General features: G+C 27.8%; 7 protein-coding genes across 8 annotated transcripts in view; all 7 read right to left on the bottom strand.

Moving 5' to 3' along the window:
- The window catches only part of LOC145181174 (procollagen galactosyltransferase 1-like), a 381,403-nt gene that overhangs the window by 213,058 nt on the left and 147,142 nt on the right, over positions 1 to 21,203 (bottom strand). The gene's annotated exons all lie outside the window — the stretch shown is intronic.
- Positions 1 to 21,203, bottom strand: part of LOC145181173 (glycogen [starch] synthase, muscle-like) — a 361,885-nt gene that overhangs the window by 193,540 nt on the left and 147,142 nt on the right. The gene's annotated exons all lie outside the window — the stretch shown is intronic.
- LOC145181181 (non-structural maintenance of chromosomes element 4 homolog A-like) overlaps positions 1 to 21,203 on the bottom strand; it is a 227,620-nt gene that overhangs the window by 59,275 nt on the left and 147,142 nt on the right. The window lies entirely within an intron of this gene.
- The window catches only part of LOC145181172 (protein zer-1 homolog), a 207,822-nt gene that overhangs the window by 39,477 nt on the left and 147,142 nt on the right, over positions 1 to 21,203 (bottom strand). The window lies entirely within an intron of this gene.
- Positions 1,116 to 9,573, bottom strand: LOC145181627 (proteasome subunit beta type-7-like). Its single transcript, XM_090101264.1, has 9 exons — positions 9,447 to 9,573; positions 7,859 to 7,988; positions 7,197 to 7,255; positions 6,472 to 6,565; positions 6,294 to 6,340; positions 6,101 to 6,216; positions 3,996 to 4,054; positions 1,522 to 1,581; positions 1,116 to 1,396 (listed from the first exon to the last, which is right to left on the bottom strand). The coding sequence occupies exons 1-9, from the start codon at positions 9,494 to 9,496 to the stop codon at positions 1,193 to 1,195; spliced, it is 819 nt and encodes a 272-aa protein (XP_089957390.1). The 5' UTR covers positions 9,497 to 9,573; the 3' UTR covers positions 1,116 to 1,192.
- The window catches only part of LOC149883250 (uncharacterized), a 7,001-nt gene continuing 1,809 nt past the window's right edge, over positions 16,012 to 21,203 (bottom strand). Inside the window, exons 4-15 of the mRNA XM_090101035.1 lie at positions 20,111 to 20,166; positions 19,369 to 19,586; positions 18,822 to 19,052; positions 18,684 to 18,720; positions 18,503 to 18,585; positions 18,367 to 18,400; positions 18,199 to 18,281; positions 18,084 to 18,119; positions 17,755 to 17,811; positions 17,167 to 17,348; positions 16,741 to 16,930; positions 16,012 to 16,274 (exon numbers count right to left, since the gene is read on the bottom strand). Coding sequence (XP_089957161.1) covers positions 16,108 to 16,274; positions 16,741 to 16,930; positions 17,167 to 17,348; positions 17,755 to 17,811; positions 18,084 to 18,119; positions 18,199 to 18,281; positions 18,367 to 18,400; positions 18,503 to 18,585; positions 18,684 to 18,720; positions 18,822 to 19,052; positions 19,369 to 19,586; positions 20,111 to 20,166 — 1,374 coding nt within the window. The 3' untranslated portion in view covers positions 16,012 to 16,107. The remainder of the gene's footprint in view (positions 16,275 to 16,740; positions 16,931 to 17,166; positions 17,349 to 17,754; positions 17,812 to 18,083; positions 18,120 to 18,198; positions 18,282 to 18,366; positions 18,401 to 18,502; positions 18,586 to 18,683; positions 18,721 to 18,821; positions 19,053 to 19,368; positions 19,587 to 20,110; positions 20,167 to 21,203) is intronic.
- The window catches only part of LOC149883249 (uncharacterized), a 4,048-nt gene continuing 3,255 nt past the window's right edge, over positions 20,411 to 21,203 (bottom strand). Inside the window, exon 2 of the mRNA XM_090101241.1 lies at positions 20,411 to 21,203. This exon is cut by the window's right edge and continues 1,480 nt beyond it. Coding sequence (XP_089957367.1) covers positions 20,512 to 21,203 — 692 coding nt within the window. The 3' untranslated portion in view covers positions 20,411 to 20,511.

Below are 21,203 nucleotides of genomic sequence, written 5' to 3'. Positions count from 1 at the left end.
ACTTTATAAAGGTGACTCCGATGTGATTTAATCTTTTTATTTTCCGATATTTTCCAATGGCTTGTGGTGGCTTGCAAAATTTTGCTGTAATTTTGCAAAACTTCGTAATTATAGATAAATACATCGGAAATACCACTTTAAATACGATTTATTGTGAAATTACGCGAAAATATCGTACGATAATGCGTAAATCTCGAAATATATCGGAGAGTGCGTGAAATTCTCCCCATCGGCCTCGGACTACATCGCACCTCCGATGTGATACCATTCCTCACCATGGCATCACATCGGAGTCACCTTTATAAACTATTTCTCACATCGGAATTTACGCATTTACGCAATTTCCGATGGCGGGATGCTCTAGATCTGTTGAACGAATTGTTGTAAGTTAAGATTTCCAAATAGGACTGATTGAAAATAAAAAAAAAGAAATCCACTATTTATAGGACGCACACATAATAAAAATTTTTTGGACCACATCATTTAATGGTGACGCGAATGGAACGCGATTCGTATAATTCGCTAAGCGAATTAAAGTTAAATTGATTCGTAAAAATTTTTCGGATTAATAATCCGAACAGCAAAGAGAATCCGCAATAAAAGAAATTCACTAGCGGTTCGTAAATTAGTTTTAGGATTATTAATCCGAAAAAGTTTTACGAACTGACTGTTTTAATCCTCAAAATAAGTCGGATTGGCTTTTTGCGGATTTTACGAACCGAATCGGCGGTGCCTAATAATTAACCCTTTATGGGCCCTTGTTGCCATATGGCAATAAAAGAAAAATGAAAGTGTACATCAGAGCCGGGTCTTTAGTAATTCCCCATGTAAGACAAATGCTTGTCAAATGACAACAATTACTTTTAGGAAATAATTGACTTCAGGAGAAAGAAAAATTTGAACTTTTTTTTCTTAGATCCTTAAGTTTTCTGAAAATATTAATAAATTTTTTTTAAAGTGTATTTTTTAAATTCGGCCAATAAAGGAGTCAAAACTTCTTGTTGTTCAACACAAAAAAAAATCCTTTTTTTCAAAACTTAACGAGAGCTAGAAAAGATTTTTTCTGAAACGAAAGAGCAATCTATATTACTTTAGAATAAAAATAAAAACGAAAATTTCTTCAGAAGAAAAACGTGTCTAAATTTGACAAAAAAACTAAGTTAAATTGACAAGAAGCCTCGCAACAGTTCGATCAACTCTCCATAGCTTCGTCTGTATTGGTTTCTTTTAATCCTCTATCTATTTTCACAACTTTTGTGGTTAAAACCTCTGTCGCACCGATGGGATATTTGTATGAACGTGATCTAACTCCTTTCTTATTTGCCTCATCATAAGGTCTTATGTAATCAATACCGTCTTTAGTTATCACGCACAAATCAACATTGCTACCAGACCCCTTTACAAAAAAAAAGAGATTATAATTTTTTATTTAACATAACAATGAATAGACTCAGATAAATTATATACTTCTTCATGGCTGTTAAACACCTAAGTTGACAACTCATATAAATTTTTTTTTACCAAATCATTGAAGATTCCACCAAGAATCGCTTGTCGAACCAATTCTTTGGCTTCTTCTAACTATAATATTGAAAGGTAAATTTTTAGGCCGTTGCTACTTGAAGCGCAATGCGCTCTATGCAGCCATATTCTACTTGGAGCGCAATACTTTGTACGCATGCGCTAAATCTTGTTGATGTTTTGAACAATTTTGATGTGATTTGCTTTTATTTTGCGATAATTTTTTTGTTCAAAATAATGTCGCTAAAAGTTCATGATACTTTCTTATCCTGGGATGAATTTTTTTCGAGCGATTGAAATACACTGTAATAGAACATTCCAACCCATGGTTAAACATGGTTGCAAGCTAACGGTAACAGCTAATGCTAAGACCAAGCTCGACCAAAGACTTTATCCTGAAATGTTTAAATACGTGTACTATAATTTAATTTGCACACATGGCGGATTCAATTCAAGCAAAGGCATTTTATTATAATATTTAAGATTAGTACTGACAAACCATTATGGTATGCCAGCATTGATCTAAAATATTTATGTACAAGACTGGCATTTCAAACCGATTTTGCAATCTACGTAAATGTAAGCAAATATCTTTCATTAGTTTACTTAAAAAAAAATTTATCTTGTTCATATTAAAAAAATAGGATGTATATTCTCTTATTTTTTACAAATATATATGTGTGTGTCAATTTTATTTAAAGGCTATCAATTCGATCTAAATATAACATTATCTTTGATCGAAATATAATAAATATTATGCATTTTAAAGTCAAGCATGTGCAATTAAAAAATGCTGTAAAGTGGCCAAATATAGTTGGTAAAAAAAAAATTAATTGCAAATTCTTTTTTGGTACTTACTGTTGTTGGTTTTGAATGTAGGATTATTTGCAATGAAATAATTTTAAAGTTTGATTTTCTATTAATTATGATTCAAGAATTGATTATATATAACTGTTAGTATGTGATAAGAGTAAATATTCATGTACATACATATCAATAAAGTTTTTTTAAAAGGATTTTTCCCTACTTAGATATTGTTAGTCTTTGCAGATGTGTCCGAGTTTCTAGGATATGGTGTTAAAATCATTAGTTACAAAGTTGTGTGTGATGCAAAGTAAATATGAAGATTCAGTAAATGAGGTTCAGCTCATCAAATCAAATCCTCATTATGTTTATGTGAGATTTCCTAGTGGTCATGAGACTACAGTGTCTACTAAACAGCTGGCTTCCATTGGAACAACTCCTATAATACAAACATCAAACAACATTTTAGAAGTAACAACCATCAATAACTATCCCCCAACCAGTAGTGGTAGCAATGAAACTCTTTTAATCTCCGAAAAGAACTAGAAAACAAAATGAATCCTATAGAACAAATTAAAATTCTTCTCGTAGATTTTTACAAATTTCAAAGCACCAGAAAAACTTAACTTGTAAGTACACCTGAACACTTTTAAGAGGAGGGTAAATGTTATGTTAATGTGATACATTTATGTATAAATATACGTCTTGTTTTATACTATATATATATATATATTTTTATTTTGTTACAGACTAGTATAATTATAGCTCTTTTGAGCCAACATAGTTAATTTGGTTATTCTTTACATAACCTTGATACTGTAATTCCAATAATGCTAATTTCAAAACTAAATAATGATAATGATATGTTCAGATCAAGTGCCTTTTTAAAGGAGATATGTTTAAATGGAAAAAGGACAGAGTTTATGATGTCAAAGTTATGAGAACAAGATTTATCGATGCCATAATTTTAGCAATTTTCTTTGGAAAATCATATTGTTATTATTTTAAAAAATAGTGAATTTATGTTTATTTCAAAACAAAAAATAAATACTTTATATACTTTATAATATAAAAAAATATTATTAATACACAAGTTTTTCTCCTATATATAAAAACAAGAACACATAAAATTACATGTAGATATCTATGATGTCTGCATGTAATCTAGAGACAACTATAAACTAAAAAGATTGCCTTAGTTTACTTATGCATATGAACTAGAATGTTTTTCTCAAATGAATTCATGATTATTTTAGATAAATGCTGGCAAGCCATAATGGATTGCTTAGAACTTATCTAAAACATTTCATTCAAATAAACACTGGATTGAACTGATGAAATTAATGACTCTCCAAATAAATGTTATCATTGTATTTTGATGGCGATAGAATGTTCTAATCTAAAACATTTACTTTATAAATTGCACAAAATGTTTCTTTAGTAAATAATTTTTGATTTCGATTTAAACGCCTATCCAACCAGCTTTATTGTGAAATATAAATTGCACTGTTTTAATAAAATAATTGTGTATGCGTGTACAATATTGCGCTCTGAGTAGCTTATGGCTATGTAGAGCGCATTGTGCTCTACGGAGACACTTCGAAATTTTTATAAGAAAAATCATCTGCTAAAACTTAATTTTTAGTAAATAATTGATTTTCGATTCTTACTTCCATGTACGGTTTAAACCCAGCTTCAAATACAGCCATTGCAGCTAATGATCCCGAACCTGATAGAGCAATAAAACAGTTTTACAACGGTTACTTTAATAATATCGATTTCTTCAAGGAAGCAGTGAATTATAACACCAAATTTTTTAAGGAGTGATAAACTAATCAACGTAAATTAGAAAAATAGATTTACAGTTTAAAAAATACTTGAAATATTAACCAATTGTTATCGTTTTCTGTAGTTATTTTTAAGTATCCTTTGGTCAACGTTAAGGTTAAAAGCATGTTCTCATGAATATGATACTGGATTTTATTTTCATACTGCTTTGGTTTTGACAAGTGAATATTAATTTTTTACTTACAAATTAAAATCATTTCTTTTTTTTCTTAAACTTCTCTATTCCATTTTCACAAACTACAGGTATTATTTTCCAAGTACTAAACAAAACACATCATGTTTAGTACTATACAGAGAACAAATCACCTGTGTAAAAGGCAGTATCTGTGGAAAAGATTCTTCTGTCTACATAAGAGATATTTAAATCAGAAGATCTCGAAAATAAAAAGACAAAGAAACAAAGAGTTTACGCTGCACTCAAGCATGTTGTTTCTGATCCTTTAGGAAACAACAAGATTTAAAACACACCCTGTTCAATTAGACTGCTTGTAACAAAAAGTCCTCTGGAAACCCTTTTAGGGTATGTAAGTAGTGAGATTCAGGATAAAAAAATGTGTTTTTTAAAATCATTTTTAATTGTCTTAAGGATTTACATTTAAAATTCTTCAATATTCACATTTTAACATTCTTTACATTTTAACATTCTTCTCATTTTAGTGCAAAAAACATGAAGAAAATAGTGTTTTAAAGGAAAAATTTTTGTATTCTTTAATAATAAACTCATAATACAAGACACTTTTACTCGATTGATGGAATTCTCACAAAATATGATCAAATTTCTGTAAATTTTACCATTCGAATACATTTTCTTATCTTTCTTTACAATTCTAATCACTTTAAATTCAAGTTTCAATTTAAAAACACATTTTGTATTCTAAAAACGATTTGTTTGTCTCATGTTTTACAATCTGTGAAGATGACTTTCAATGGCAATTGTTTTCTTCTGGCTTCAGAGATGTTTACTATTGTAGCTAACATTACATAAAGTTAAAAGTTACATAAGAGCCAGCTATTTTCAGGCTTAAATATTTCCTGCAGAAAATGACAAATGATTTTTAAAAAATACATTTTTTGAATCCTAGATGTCTTACATGCCCCAAAAGATTTTCTGGGGATTTTTTTTGATATTAGTGGTCAAACTGAACATGTTATAAAAACTACAAGGAGCTGACTGATGAACTGTTTGGCAATTAATGGGAGTTGGGCTGCAGAATGTTAAAAAAACTGCATTCTCATCTTGTCATCCTGGGTAACAGAAAAGTATTATGGGATGAGTAACCAAATAATATGGGATTTAGCAATGATGAGTAATCAAATACCCAGTTTGGTGCATATTGATGTCTCACAAAAGATAAAAACAATCCAGAATATGTTTCTGAACTTTTAAAAGTTAATTGTAGATATTTTTAAGTTACGTACAAGCATGTAAATTTAAGTTCAAATTTAATTGAAATAGATATTAATTGAAGTATTTCTAGAAAAATATATAGCACTCTCATTTTCTACCAGTGAGCTCATATGAAACTTATCTCCAACGTTACATCTACACTAAAGCTGAAGTTATTTACAAAATGAAAAAGCAACCCTAAAGTGAAAAGCTTTAAAAATGGTTCAAACTAATAGCAGCTTGTAATACCAAGACTCTAAGTAAAAAAAACTCCAAAAAACTGTGATGTCAACAGTTAGATACTCAGCATGGTTTGATTTATCTATATTTTCAATACCTTTTTAAACCTAGTCTAAAAACATATTTTAAAACTATTTATCAAAATCCAGTGGCCTTAAAGAGTTTTTTTTCAATTCCAATTTAATATTGATGTGAACATACCTTTAGGTTTTGAAACTATTTTTTTTTAAAGATAATCTTAGTGAGACACACTCTATACTTATATTGAAAAGAATTTAAATAGCTTTAAAGGCTTCTTACCCATTGTAACATATGGTAGCTTATCTGTGCTTCCATGAGGTGCAATTGTGTACAGACAAGGTCCTGTAACATCAACACCACCCAAAACTAGAGCAGCACTCACATGACCTTGATATCTGTGCAGAAACATTTACTTATAAGGGTAAAAATTGAAGCAGGACAATAAATATCTGTAAAATTATTAAAATCTGACCTGTGAAGATATTGCTTTAACATCCGACAAGCTGTAGCAACTCGAGGCTAAAAAATTATTTCAAAAAAATGAATTAGACTGAAAGAGATTGGAATAAGGTAAATTGAAACCAAGATTGTTTTTTAAAAGTATGCTCTTATTTTTAGATACTTTTTTCCTTTGTAAATAAAAAACATACTTTCTTTTGTGTTTCTAGTCGATGAAGCTCTATATTTGCTGATATGATTTGTGTAGTATACTCAGTGTCTGCAGCAGTACCTGCTCCACAACAGCTAAAAATTAAATTAAATTTTGCTATCAAAAATACTAAACTATTTATAGTCAATATTTTTAATACTGTTTGATTATCCTCAAAAAGCATCATCTATAAGACATGCTGGAATACACTGCAATACTGTGATAATTTATGATTTCATCCAAGAGGGAATTTACAATCAAAACTGGAACAATGTATTAAAACAGTTTTGACTATGGTGGTCTCTATGAGCATTTAAATAAAAAGAGAGAGTATATAAAAAAAGATATTTAAAAGAAGTTTTATATAAAATTAATTCAAAGATAGTTGTTGATAGATATTTCTTTATTCTATTTAATCATACGTCATTAGAAGTATTGGTACAGAAGATATCTTTTTCATTAAGGAAGTATTCAAAACAAATGAATGTTAAGGAAATTTTAGGAAAAGTTAGGAAAGTAGTTGCAACAGTTTTATTCTCTTATTTTAAAAAGTTCTAATTATCAGCAAAAAGTAATACAAATAATACAAAAAACCATTCAATCAAAAAATTAAAAAAAATTTTTTTTAGGAATGAATATCAGTTTATTAATAGTAAAAGAAAAAAGAAAATAAAGGCAAACACAAAATTGTAAATAAAAAAAAAAGGGTTTCAAGTTACCACTTACTAAATGTTTGGTGCTATATAATGTATCTTTGAACAATTTTTATCGGCCACAGTATTACCCTAAAAATGAAATCAATATTTATTTTACTTAATATCTTATAAAAAAAACAGCAACAGGATAATTGTTTATAAGCAAACATGAGGTAATTATTTTGCAAAATTAGATAACATGGGCATACCTAAAAAGGTTTCATAAAAGGATATTCCAGCCTTACATAATAGTCTCTTAAATTTTAAATAAAACTTATCACTTTTTTTGAATTTTGTAAATCATAAGAATTCAAGATGCTTATTTAACTAAAAATAATATTGAAAACTATTAAACATATAATGTAGGCTAATATACAAATCAGAAATTTAACAGGTTGCATATCTATTCAGCACTATAAGTAGTTAAAAACTTTCTTAAGAATTGCTATCATTATCAGGTTAACTTGGATTTAGATAGACTTTTGTAAAAATCATTTCATCTAAAAGATAAAAACTTAAAACTGTTTATACATTAGCAAAAGTAATTATTTAGAAACTGGCATTTTTTTAAAAAATTTTTGAAACCATCATTTTACTTTTCTCCACAATTTTTTTACCACAATTATCTGAGGACAAAAGAGAAAGAAAAAGTTTTATTAAGCGGGAAGCAACATTTTACATGGTGTTACTCACTTCAGTAGCTCTGGTATCAGCACCTAAAACCACCCCATTCTTGTATATTAATCCAACAATTGTAGTTCCTGTTTTCTTTGCTTTTGGAAGAGGAACCTTACCGCCTAGTTGATTTTGAATGAGTTGATTTCTGGAATATAAAAATATAAATAATAAAAAAGAACTCAAATAAATAAAATGAACGTAAAGTTTTAGCATCACATCTAACCTAGGATAAAATTTTAAACTCATAAATGAAGATGTTAAATAACTCATTAGTAAAGATAACTTCAACAAAGATATCTTTATAAACATTGATATCTCTATAAATATTATTTATGAAATTAATAAAATCCAGTTAAAATGTGCGGATTTCAATGAGCTTATTTATTTTATCACAAAATTCAAATTCAATAAATTATTTCATAATAAATATTTACCAATAAATACTTAAATATTGATTTTTTGATAAAACAAATCATTAAAGTAAAAATTCTAAAGTTTAAAGATTTGAAAAGTCTTAAAAGTTTAAAAACTTAAAAATCTTTGACTTCTTAGTGCTCTGATTTTTAGCTTTATCTAGAGTTTCAAACAATTTTTAAAAGTTAACCAGCTTGACTGATTTAATTTTTAAAAGTGGTTTAAAACTGTAGATAAAACAAGCTAAAATTAACCTTAAGGAAGATTTCCTTTCAGGATCCCTTTTACATGATTACATAGTATAATTCTGAACAGTATTAACAATATAAAATTCAGGTCAATTTTGTTTTATTAATTTCCATAATACAGCTTTTCTTAATGGTATAGTTCCCACATATTGACCAAAATTTAAAAAAATATGATATCAGTACCTTTACGTATTGATATATTTGATATCAGTACCAAACAATATTCAAACTAAAAAATGAATTGAGAAATATTGTTTGATATTGAGTATTTTTTTTTGTTAATTGGTTGATTACAGACATCAACAAAATTTTTTCTCAACACTTTTTTTTAACTGTTTATTATGAAGCTGAAAAAATTTTTTTCAGACTTTATCAAAGTATATGTAACTAGACGATTCTTTGTGAATTTGATCAGAGTAAAAAAAATATTTATTTTACTTAATTAAAACATAACATAAGTATATCAAACACTAAAAATTCTAAGATGATTATGTATTGTGTGTGCGTGCGCGTTTGAGTGTATGTGTAATGATAAATGTATCAAATATTATCCTAATAATTAACAAATATTTTTATACCAGTAACTTTTGCTGATTTCTTTTTTAAAAAATTGAGTAATTTTATATATCTTCACTTTTTTCGGTTCACAGTTTACCAATCAGCAGTGAACTGATCAAAATATTTTATTCAAAAGCTGAAATTTATTTGAAAGAATTTCTAAGAAAACTCAAGTACTGTAACTAAAATTTAAAAGAAAAGTTTTTACCATCGAAAAATATATTTACAAAGAAGTCTAAGTAAAAAGTTATATATTGCGCTAAGACCTTACATAGACTCATACATAGTAAGTAAATCTAAGTTCGCAACGTTCTGAGAAATTTATTTCAATGAAATAACTTTATTTGTGATTACAAAAAAATATCTTTATGATAAACTCTAACCTTAAACAGTTTTCAAAATTAAAACCCGATATCCCAGTAACATCCGCCATTTTCAAGGTTCTATGACACTGCGAATTAGGAAATTTACGAATAAAGTTCTCTAAATTTTAGTATTCATCAAAAACACAATGTAAACCATACTTTGTTTATCTGAATTTTTTTATGCTTGAATTTTTTTTTTCATTTTTTTCAAAAACTGAAATATGTTTTCAGTTTTTGAAAAAAATGAAAATCAAAGTTCTCCATATACATTAAAAATTAGATAATATGATAAAATTAAGTTATTGATGATCACACTATTTTGTGTGTTACTTTTATCTTTTTTAACTAGCGACCATATAGTCTTCCATCATGGTAGCATCCCAGCGTTCATGATAACTTCTTCCCATTCTTGAAATATCTTGGTGGAACCTCTCACCATGCTCTCAGTTTGATCATCCAAGCTCTTCTGAACAAATAAGATGCAAATGCAAATCAGAAGTTTTTTCAAAGCCACGTAGAAGCCCATGTTCTTTTAGCTTTCAATAATTCGTCACATCCGTGTAGTTAGGATATTAGCAATTTCTTAAAAATTCATGAAAAACACCGCTTAATGTACACCATACTTCAATTTCGACTTGCCTCATCTTTCCCTTAAAACTTCCTGTGTCACATTCTGTCTTCATCACATTTCTGTCTTTAACATTGTATTACTTTACTTTCCTGTAACACGCTACAACACCCTGCAACACTCTGCAAGCCTAATAAAAAACACCCTGCAAACCTAAAAACAAGTTATAATCTCACATCAATTCCGCTTTAATTCGTGATTCCAATGAGTTAACTGTTTAGCTTTTTCACAGCTTTTATTCATCTGTGAAATGTTAGAGATGATAAGAGAGATTTATTTTTTCTAGTAAAGTAAAACTTTGATTGTCTTTTCCGATAGACACTAAGTCACTACACAGCTCTTAAGAATGCTTTTCTAAATTTGAAATAAGATTCCCCAATCTTTTTTCTCCTTCTTTCAAACCGTAAAGCTGATTTTTCTAGATCCTTTCTGGCAGTTTGTATTCATTTTAAAAGCTTTTTGAAAACTATATGCCTTGTTTTATTTTCGTTGAACAAGACTCATAAAATATTGATTGACAGTTTTAGTTAACCGTTTCACTTTTTGTGCAGAAGTTTGTTCATCAAGGTCTACTTCAACAAAGTTTAAAAAAACAATCTTGTTTCGTAAGCTTCTGTTCTCGATAAAAACAATCTGTATTTTTATCGCCTAAATTTAACTGCGTGACTAGTGGAGTTACAGTTGTGGGACTGACCAGGTGCAAAAAACGTAATGCAGGAAGAACATAAATCGGGTTGGGTTTAGGTATCTTTGTCCAATCAGGTGAAGGGAGACTGGCAGTGAAGCTGCTATTCAAAAAATTCTCCTCTTAAATCAGTTTTTAAAAAAAAATTTAATGAAGAGTAAGAATGTAAGAGGGAAGAACATGGGAATGAAAATATCATGAAATAAACCTTTGATACTTTAACTTCCCATTCACTTAGAGGAGGGTCCCCTTCTTGTGAAAATCTCTCCTTCTGCAAGCACAAATGTTAAGCAGATTGTAATCATTATTCATCAATTACTCAGGAAAATAAAGTAGTTAACTTAATCTTCTAGGTATGAAATAACTAGAACAAAGTTCCAAGTTGTTCCCAACAACAATAGCATACTGAACAGTTAGTTATGAGAAGTAGACTTTGTACAAATATCTGTTCGCAATTTAGATATTTTGAAACTATGATAAATGTATACTTTAATCGGAAATTAATCGAGAAAAAAAAAGAACAAAAAAAAGAGGAGTCTTTTCATAAATAATCAAACAAAAGAGGAAATTGAAAATGTTTTTGGAGAAAATGATTAAATGAAGGGTTGAGGATTATTGGATTAAAAGAACCTCAACTAATAATAAAAGCCTTTTTAACAATCTCTCAGTGAAATTTTCAGTTTCTTAGTAGAAGGCTTTTTATACTTCCATAAAGAAGGGCAACGTAGAAGAAGTAAAATAACATATTTCGAAATTCCGTCCAAGATTTTTTTTAACAAAACAGGTTTTGCACGTTTTACTGGTTTTGAGAAGAAACAGTTTAAAATTTACGCTTTTCTATTTCAAAAGGAATTGATTTTAAAAATGAAAAGGAAGAAGCTTGTTTTCTCGCGTTCAGACGGCGCAGATTAATTGAGTGTAATAGAGGCGATATTTAGATACTTATAATCTCTCAAAAATATTTGCTCAGAGTATTTTTCTCAGAGTTCTTAAAATGTTAGTTATGATGTCTCCATCTAATTTAAAGTCCTTTAAATTCAAAACAGCAATGAAAACTTTGTGCTCTCAGTTTTTTCAAAAAAAAAAAAAAAAAAAAAAAAAGAAAAGTTAATCTTCATCATAGACGATGAAAATTCAAAGGATTTCAAAGTGAAAGAAATGGATTTAAAGTGATGAGTTGTTTGACAAGAAATTATAGTGGAAAAAGACCCTAACGAGTTTGCTATAAATGACGTAATATCTCTTGACGTGACAGTGAATTTTGATTAAATCAACAATTTATTTACCATAAAAATTGTCGATTTAATCCGAATTTATGGAAAAATTCTTAAACATTAAGTTGAAAAATCATCAGCAACAAAAAATAGCAAGCCTAAATAAATAGTTGGAATTAAGTCAAAGTAACATATTGTACACGAATATTTATAATTTACACCAAAGTATGGCATTGAAATCTTTGAAGGGAAATCAATTACATTAATAGAGGAGCAATTAGTTAAGATATTTTATAAAAATTATCCGAATTGAAAAAATGCCATCTATAGATGAATTTTAAAAAAAACATTCTTCAAAAAAAAAAGAAAAAACTACCAGAAGGAGATTCATTTTCTGAAAAAAATAAAAGTAAGAATCTTAGAATTATTGACGAAGTAAAAAAATAAAGATTAAACATAGTTTTTACTCATCAAACATATACTGAATCTTTAAAAGCAAATTTTTTATAGGTAGCTTACTAAAGCCTGAACTATTAAAAACATCATGCACAATTTTAATACGACACGCTCTGATGGAAAGAGATTTTCAGGTTGTTAAATCCTTTACAGAAAATTATTTAGAAGAAGAAAAGTAATAGAAAAAAAGAACAGATGAAAAGTAATTAAAAAAGAAAAAAAGCTAAAGAGAAGAAAAAACATCCACAAAATAACAGAACTTGTGTCGTACTTTTATTGATGAATGTACAGAGTACAACAAAAATATAGTGAAATTCATTTTCAGTATCTTAGTACGTTTAGACACTGAACTCATGGACGAAGTCTGCAGAATAGTTAAGTGATTAATAAACTAGAGAGAATATATAAGGTTTATGAGCTCTTTTGAATAACCAATGAAGCTCTGAAGTTTATGAGTCTACAGAAGTTTTTTAAAATTTATTTTTGGCATAAAAGTATTCAGAATGGTTTCCTTTAACCCTTTACTTTACCAAACCAGCAATAATGAAAAAATCATTTAAAACAACGACCTTTTATCACATTTGAAATCAATTTCTGTTTGTAACAGTTTAAAGATTCTCATTTTCTTATATTTTAGGGGGAGACCGCCATCCGCCATGATAATAATAGTATGGGAGACCGGGGTCAGTTGGCTACAGGGGTAAGTTGACACATGCGTTTAACTTTGGAATTTTCCACTAGAAATTTCCAAAATTCACATGGAACCTTCACACTTAAATAATTCATCTTTCAGTGTATTATCAGGGCTATAATCGCATGCGCATAGAAGTTAAAGTGATTTTTGTGTTTTTTACTAATTTTGTAACTTTTGCAACTATATTACTTTTATAATTTTAAAAAGCAACATCATTAGCTACAAGTAAACTCGAATAGATGTAAGTGTTGTATGGTTCACTCTAACCAGTCAATTTTTGTGTTTCTCAATATTTTGCGTTTTTGGGGATTTATAAGCCATTTTGTGAGCAAAAAGCTTTTGGGGTTAGTTGGCACAATGAATGAGGGGGTAGTTAGCAACATGTACCAACTTACAACTTTTCAAATTAGCCGTAAATTCACTTAAGTTACATAACACTACAGATCTACAGACATGTGAAATTATAAAAGAGAAGTAGACAGACCTATAAATTCTAAAAATGCTGCAAAAAATGCTGTTGATGTTATTTTTTACAGAAAAATCTATTCGATCGACTTAAGGGGAATAAAAATTAATGTCAAAAAATATTGTTGGATAAAAATCATCAAGAGTTTTCATAAAAAAGATCCGCTTGAAATAGATGCTTAATTTTGCTAAACTTGTCTCTTTTTATATGGTGTGCCAACTTACCCTGAGAGTATAGACAACTTACCCCGGGCCGGGGTAAGTTAGTACAATTTTTTTTCTTTTTTGGAGACCCTTTTTGGGCCTCCAAAAAATTTTTATTTTTTAATGTTTGATACTTGAACATGCTTGCCAAATTCATATTCTTTTGAAGTACAGTTTGATATCCTCAAAAAAGTTCACCTAGAAATGCACAGAGCTCAAAAACTAAAACTGTAGCCAACTAGCCCCGGTCTCCCCTACATTTTTACTCAACCAAACGGGAAAAAAATCTATTTTAGCAGAATAATTCGATGACCTACACTAGATGATCTACAGATGACTTTATGATATAAACAGTTGACTTTATCTCCTTTCTAAGTAAGATTTAGTAGTAAAACCTAATTAAACAGGAGATTGACATTTACTGAAAATGAATGTAACAATAATAATTAAATGAATTAATTTTCCTGTAGTCACTCCATTTTCTAGAACATCCCCAAAAGTTCTTAAAATGTTCTAAAATAACTACGCTTGTAATCTCAAAATTATAATAAAGATAATGACGGATCACGGAGAATGGGATAAAAATGAAGTTTACAGGAAGTTGCAAGAAAAGAAGAGGACCCAGGCCCTAAAACTGACTTTAGAAAGAACCCAATTTTTCACCCAATTAGAAATCAATAATAATACCAGCCTACAACAAGATTCGGTGGAAATCTAAAAAATGTATTATTGCTAAAACATTATGAACATATATTACATTTTAATATATATTATTAATATACCATGTTGTAACTTACTTAATCTTTTAAAAACCTTGGTAAAGATATTTTGTGTTAAAGATATATTTTTACCAAGGTTTTTAATGATTACGTGAATTGGATAATTGGTCTAAAATGGTTGAAATATAAGTCAAAATTAGCTTAAGAGTTTTAATACTTTGCCTATGGGGTACACCTGCTTAACGTGAATTCCATTTTCAGTTTTATTGTTTAGCTACAGATTCTGCTCTTAAAATACTGAAAAAAGTGTTATTTGATACTAAAGTTAATGTCTCAAAAACATAATTTTTTATTATTTTTGAAATCAAGGTTTAAAATTTTAAAGTTAACTTAAAAGGTCTAAATGTAGTCACCCCAACATCCATATGATGTACCCTGAATTCAAATTATGCAGCAACTGCCATTCTTTGATTAGAAATTCGAATGTGAACATTAGGCAGTAGTCATCATGTGGTAAGCTTTGTTGCGTGCTTCCCTATAATCTACCAAAATGATCAAATAGTTGACAAATAAATTATATTTTTAAGCGCTATTAAAAGATTTATTTTCGATATGTTGTATCCTCACTGTCACAAATAATCGTAGTTGTCTTAAATTTTCCTTTGAAAATATAAAACAACTATGAAAAACTATGAATTATTGAATGAAATCATATTCTCGTTAATTTCACTTTTACTCTATTCAACTTACATTTCTTAAACGTCACCCTTTATATTCCTTGGTAAACTTCTCTCATAGCAACGTATTTGTCCGTCACACTTTCATAAAAACTCGTCTAACGGACACTAAAAGAATATAGTTGTGCTTTTTAAAATGCGAAGATTGTCTTCCCAGTAAACATCGAACAATTGGTAAGTAGTTGGCCCGATCCTAATAACCAACTATTAGCTACAGTTGGGCCAACAGTCGGCTATTTAGTTGGTACCGTGAAAAAAACGTAACGCTTTTACCAACACTTAGCCAACTGTTTTTAAACAATTGTTTGCCGTTAACGGCCCAACAGTAATAAAACAGTTGGCTAACAGTTGGCACCATTACCGGCCCAACTATATGATTTTTTTTCGCGATTTTTTAAATTCGCTTTTGCACTTAAATTGAAAGTGCAAAAGTTATAAATCATGTTTTGAATATTGCTTAATAACAAAGTATAACTTTGCTTTTTAATATTTAATTTTCTATTTAATAGTGATTGTTTGTATATCAGATTTTACCAGTCAAACAGTACAACTGTCCACACAAAATATTGTATCATTTATAGATAACTTAGTTGAATACACAAAATGAACCAATTTTTTATCATTACACATTTATTTCCAGACCATTAAAGAAAAATATTTACAAATAAAAAACAAAAAATATTATATTATTGTAGTTAATATTATTAAAGGTTTGAAATTAATATTGGCAGCTTTAATTAAAAACAATATTTTAAAACAGTAGTATTTAAAAACGTGGCGATTTCTTAGATATTATTAATAATAATTAAGAAAAATTAGAATTATAAATAAAATCAAGATAAATAAACTTTTATAAATTTGCAAAAGAAAATAATAACTAAATATTCTTTTCATTTATTAACTGCAACTGATCTTTTATAATCTTGCTTTTCGTCTGTCTATTTATTCGCCCATCTCCTTGATCAATTGCGCCCTGAAACCATCTTGAAACAATCGGGTAAATATCTTTATCCTTGGAATTCAGATACTGAATTCTTACTGTTGCTAAAAGAATAAAATGAAAATAAATTTAAAAACTCAATTTATTTTTTGTTTAAATATAAATTATTCTTAAGTTATTTTTAAGTTCTTATACGTATACTTTGCAAATCAAGAATTACATTAACTGGTTAGCAGTTTTAAAAATATGTGCATATGATAACCGAGAGCAATAAGCTTATAGGTTCAAGAAAAACTTTTATATGCTCTTTAAGAATCATATAGTTCAATACTTATAAATCATGGTTTACATTGGCAATTAACATCTCTAGTTAACAATAAAATACGGCATTGATAAGTTCAAGTCACCAAGGGACAATATAATATCTTACAAATTCACAACTAATGACAACACTGGTAATTGTCATAAGTGCTAACATATTATATTCTTTCTTAGTGTTGTAAACATATTTTTGTAAATATAATAATACAGTTGACTTTAATAAAAATTTACATAACTAGTAATACTTACATAGTAAGCACTTTAACACAAAATGATAACATCGCAACTTAATCTTGCCCATTCCAGTTGCTATCATCTTACTTGAAGATCCGTTTAGATTGCATAAAACGCTAAAATTTTTGGAAAACATGGCTCCCAACACACGTCGTATGTATTTTGGACGTTCAACTTTACCGCCAATAGAACGCAGATATTCGACCTAAAAACAAATAATGCTACATATTACAACTTTTTTAATTTAAATTATTTTTTCTAAGGTAAATGAAAATGTAATGCGGTATACTATAACTAAGGTATTATTAAATTACCTTTGATAAATTACAATTATAAGACTTATAAAAAAACTTATCTTTGATCTTATAAAATAATAGTTACAAGTTTAAACACAACCTGTAGACTGGTAGAAACATAATATAAAAAATAATTTCAAATTACATAGAGAGCCATCTCAGATTTCATCTGTAGGATAAGGTTAAGCCTCTCCAAATCTTCCTTACTTTCCATTGGAAGGCCAGGGGGAACAACAATGTCTTCATTTTCCAAAAAACTTTGAACTTCTAAAAACTTATTTTTTTGCTCCACTTCTGTTATTCTGGATTCCAAAGCTGCTAACTTCTCTATAAACATACATAAATAATTAAATAATATTTCATTGCATTTGGAATTTATTGGAAGACTGGTTTCAAAAACACAATCTAGTTATTAAATTGAAGACATACATGGATGAAGGTGTTATGGAACTCAAATATTTGGAGTTAAAGTTTTAAACATTCATATTATTTATCCCTGTAGGTGAATTGATTGCTGTAAAAACGGTATTCTAGCACATTTTTGTGCTGTGTTATTAAGGTCACGGGAAAGAGCGTTATTTAAAACCTTTATCTGCATAAAAAGGTAGAAGTGTGCATTTTTCTAACATAAAATATGTATTTTTTTAAAGCCTTCATGCTTAACACATATACAATGTATAACAAGTAATAAAACTTAAAAAACAACAAACAAATAGTTTAACCAAAACCTTACTTTCCTGATCCCCAAAATTTTGAAAGGTTTTCTCATAGTGTTTAGAAGTCGATGTCCCTTTTAATAAAATGCTATAATTATATGCATTATATGAATATATATATATATATATATATATATATATATATATATATATATATACATATATATATATATATATATATATATATATATATATATATATATATATATATATATATATATATATATATTATACAAATATTATAAACCTTCACTTTTTTACTTAATTGATAGACCTTAATAATATATGTAAACATATATTATAATATGTTAAAAAACAATTTATATAAGCTAATATAAAGACATACCTTCTGATCCACTTTTATTCACAGAAAACGATGCAACTAACAAAACATGTATGAAATTTAAAAAAATGGGATCTAAATTGAACATTAAAACATTAAACAAAACATTTTTTCTTACCTCCAGTTTTATAGAATGTAGAATCTCTTTCATTATTAGACTCTGATGGGAATAGTGGAGGTACAGTATTTGATTTGATAGACCTTGTATTAAACATGTAAACTTATATTAAAAAATAGAAAATTATAGTTTTAGTTGAAAATAAACAAAGATAATATTCAGACATACCTTTCTGATCCACTTTTATTCACGGAAAACGACACTAACAAAACATGTATAAAATTTTTAAAAATGTGATCTAATTAAATAATAACCCAAATAACAATATATTTTTTGTTGCATTCAGTATTATTAAATGTAGAACCTTTCTCATCATCAGCTTCATCTGGGAATGGCAGAGGCGCAGTATTTGATTTAACAGACCATACAGGATTTGATTTGATAGACCTTGTATTAAACAATATATGTAAACATATATTTAAAAATATAAACTTATAATTTTAGTTAAAAAAAAAAGAATTTACATAGATAATATAAAGACATACCTTCCTGATCCACTTTTATTACCAGAAAACAATGCAACTAATAAAACATGTACAAAATTTTAAAAAATGGAATCTTAATCAAATATTAAAACATTAGACAAAACTTTTTGTTGCCACCAGTATTAATAAATGTAAAACCTCTCTCACCATCAGATTCATCTGGGAATGGTGGAGGCACAGGATTTGATTTTACGGATAGAGATATTCCACAAACCGAGTGTTTTTGTTTGCATTTTTTGTTCTGGATTATTTCATTAGCATTATTGGCTGCCCCTTCTTCAGGATATTCAGACGAAGTCCCATCAGTTAAGGCTACTTCAGATTCTTCTTCAAGAGTTTGAGCAAGACGACAAGCAGTTTCATAACTCTCTGAAAATAATTTTAATATTTAAAGTCACTAGACAGTTTCCGAAAAAGTAAAGGACACTGTGAAAACAATGTTAATTTGAAACATTTTACAGTAAATCATAGGCTAACTTTAGATCAGTAAATACTTCTTACTTTATATAAATTATTCAATCAAAACTTAGAATTACATTTTATAAGTTTAAAAAACTTTAATTTTCACAACAACAGGACATTTTTTATGTTTTAATGTTTTTTATTAGTAACAAAAGTTAATAAAAACTATGAATAAAAATTTTTTGAAAAAGAAAAATGTAAACAATTGAAAATAAAAACTTACTAGATTGTCCTAAAATATTTATGATGTATTCTTTGCAGATTTTTTTATTTAAAAATGACTTGGTTTTTACAAACCCCTCAACTTTTTTTTTAGAGTAGCCAGTTGGCCATAAGCAAAAATATTGAGCTTCCTCTAAATGAATCCAGTTCCTAGGCACAACGGCTACTGACGATAATTGGTTTTTCCTTAATGCAGGGAATTCAACAACTTGATAAGACCTTGATATAAAAGAAATTAATTACTAAAAAAACATAAATATATATCGATATATATCTATATATCTATATATCTATATCTATATATCTATATATCTATATATCTATATCTATATATCTATATCTATATATATATATCTCTATATCTCTATATATATATATCTATATATATATATCTATATATATATATATATATATATATATATATATATATATATATATATATATATATATATATATATATATATATACACAGAGCCCATGGAATTAGCAAATATGAGGTCAGCATCAGGTCAGCAAAAAAGAAAAAAATGATAATAATTTTACCATAAAACATAGAAACGAGGTTGGCCTTTTTTTTTTGCCGACCTCAAACATTTCTAGGTTGGCATTGCTGAATACGGAACCTAATTCCAAGGGCTCTCTATATTTTTCTGCAAACACATAAATAAATAATTTATAATATCATATGGTAAAATATATAATATATGGTATGTATGTAGTAGTTAAATGTAATAAATACTTGCAGATTAATGCATTTAATACTTGACTTGAGCTTGGACCAATCAGCATAAAATCTTCCCTGTATAGGAGTTATAAAGTTATATTTATTTTATTTAAGTTTATGTTTGTTTTTAAGTTAACTTTATGTTTTGTATTTTTATTTGATTTCATGTTATATATTTTTATTTGATTTTTATGTTATATATTTTTATTTGATTTTTATATTATATATTTTTATTTGATTTTTATATTATACATTTTTATTAGATTTTATGTTTTTATTTGATTTCTATAATACTTTTATTTGATATTTATATTATGAATTTTTATTTGATTTTATGTTATATATCTTTTATTGATTCTATTTGTTATATTTTAATTTAATTTTACCAACAAAAGGATTGGAAAGTACTAATAAAAACCATTATCCATGAGAATTCAGTGGTATAAACACAACATTATTCTGCAAAGGAAGAACGACTCCTTTCATGTGAATCCTATCAATATTATAAGTATACTGTAGTGCATTTTGTTTTATTGGACTGAAAAGATATATTGAAAGCTTTTCAGAAGAGCATGGATATGTAAACAATGGAATAGGATTACAAAACTTTTTACAGACAAAAGTAATCAACTGGTCACTCTCTAATTTAAAATGATCTATTGATACAACTGATTTATCTTTAAGAAGGACAAAGTTATCTTTGTTGTTTATTGAAAATGTAGTCCCATTATAGGTAGCTTTAAAAAACAAATTATCTAATGTTTTTTTGTTGGGAACAAGTTTGGTTTTCATATTTGCAACTGGTGAGGAAATGAGAAAATTATCAATTTCCGAAAGACGGTTGTAAATTTGTTGCAACGGGTTAGTTGAATTTTTTACGGCTTTCTTTAAAACTTGCAAATAATTCTCAAATATAAAACCTGAAAACTTATCTAATGGACCAAACCTTCTAACTTCTTCTGCTAAATGGATAAGGTTATGTACATTTGAAACAATAAATTCTTTGCCAAAATTAGCATCACAATCTTTGACAAATAAAAGTAATAATTGCTCTGCATAGTCAATGTATTTTGAATACAAATCTTCTCTAGTAAGAATAGTTATGGCCACAA

Source organism: Hydra viridissima, unplaced genomic scaffold (assembly GCF_058129835.1).
Source record: "Hydra viridissima isolate aposymbiotic clone 2 unplaced genomic scaffold, HvirCarnegie_v1 scaffold_10, whole genome shotgun sequence".
NCBI lineage: Eukaryota > Metazoa > Cnidaria > Hydrozoa > Anthoathecata > Hydridae > Hydra > Hydra viridissima.
Note: the sequence above shows the minus strand (reverse complement) of the source record. Positions and strands in the feature narration are given on the sequence as shown.

Excerpts from the sequence above, each read along its gene's own strand:
- LOC145181627 (XM_090101264.1), bottom strand. The coding sequence starts at position 9,496 with ATGGCGGATGTTACTGGGATATCGGGTTTTAATTTTGAAAACTGTTTA. Across the intron at positions 4,055-6,100 it reads GCTACCATATGTTACAATGG|GTTCGGGATCATTAGCTGCA; the intron begins GTAAGAAGCCTT and ends TTGCTCTATCAG. Across the intron at positions 1,582-3,995 it reads GGTTTAAACCGTACATGGAA|TTAGAAGAAGCCAAAGAATT; the intron begins GTAAGAATCGAA and ends TCAATATTATAG.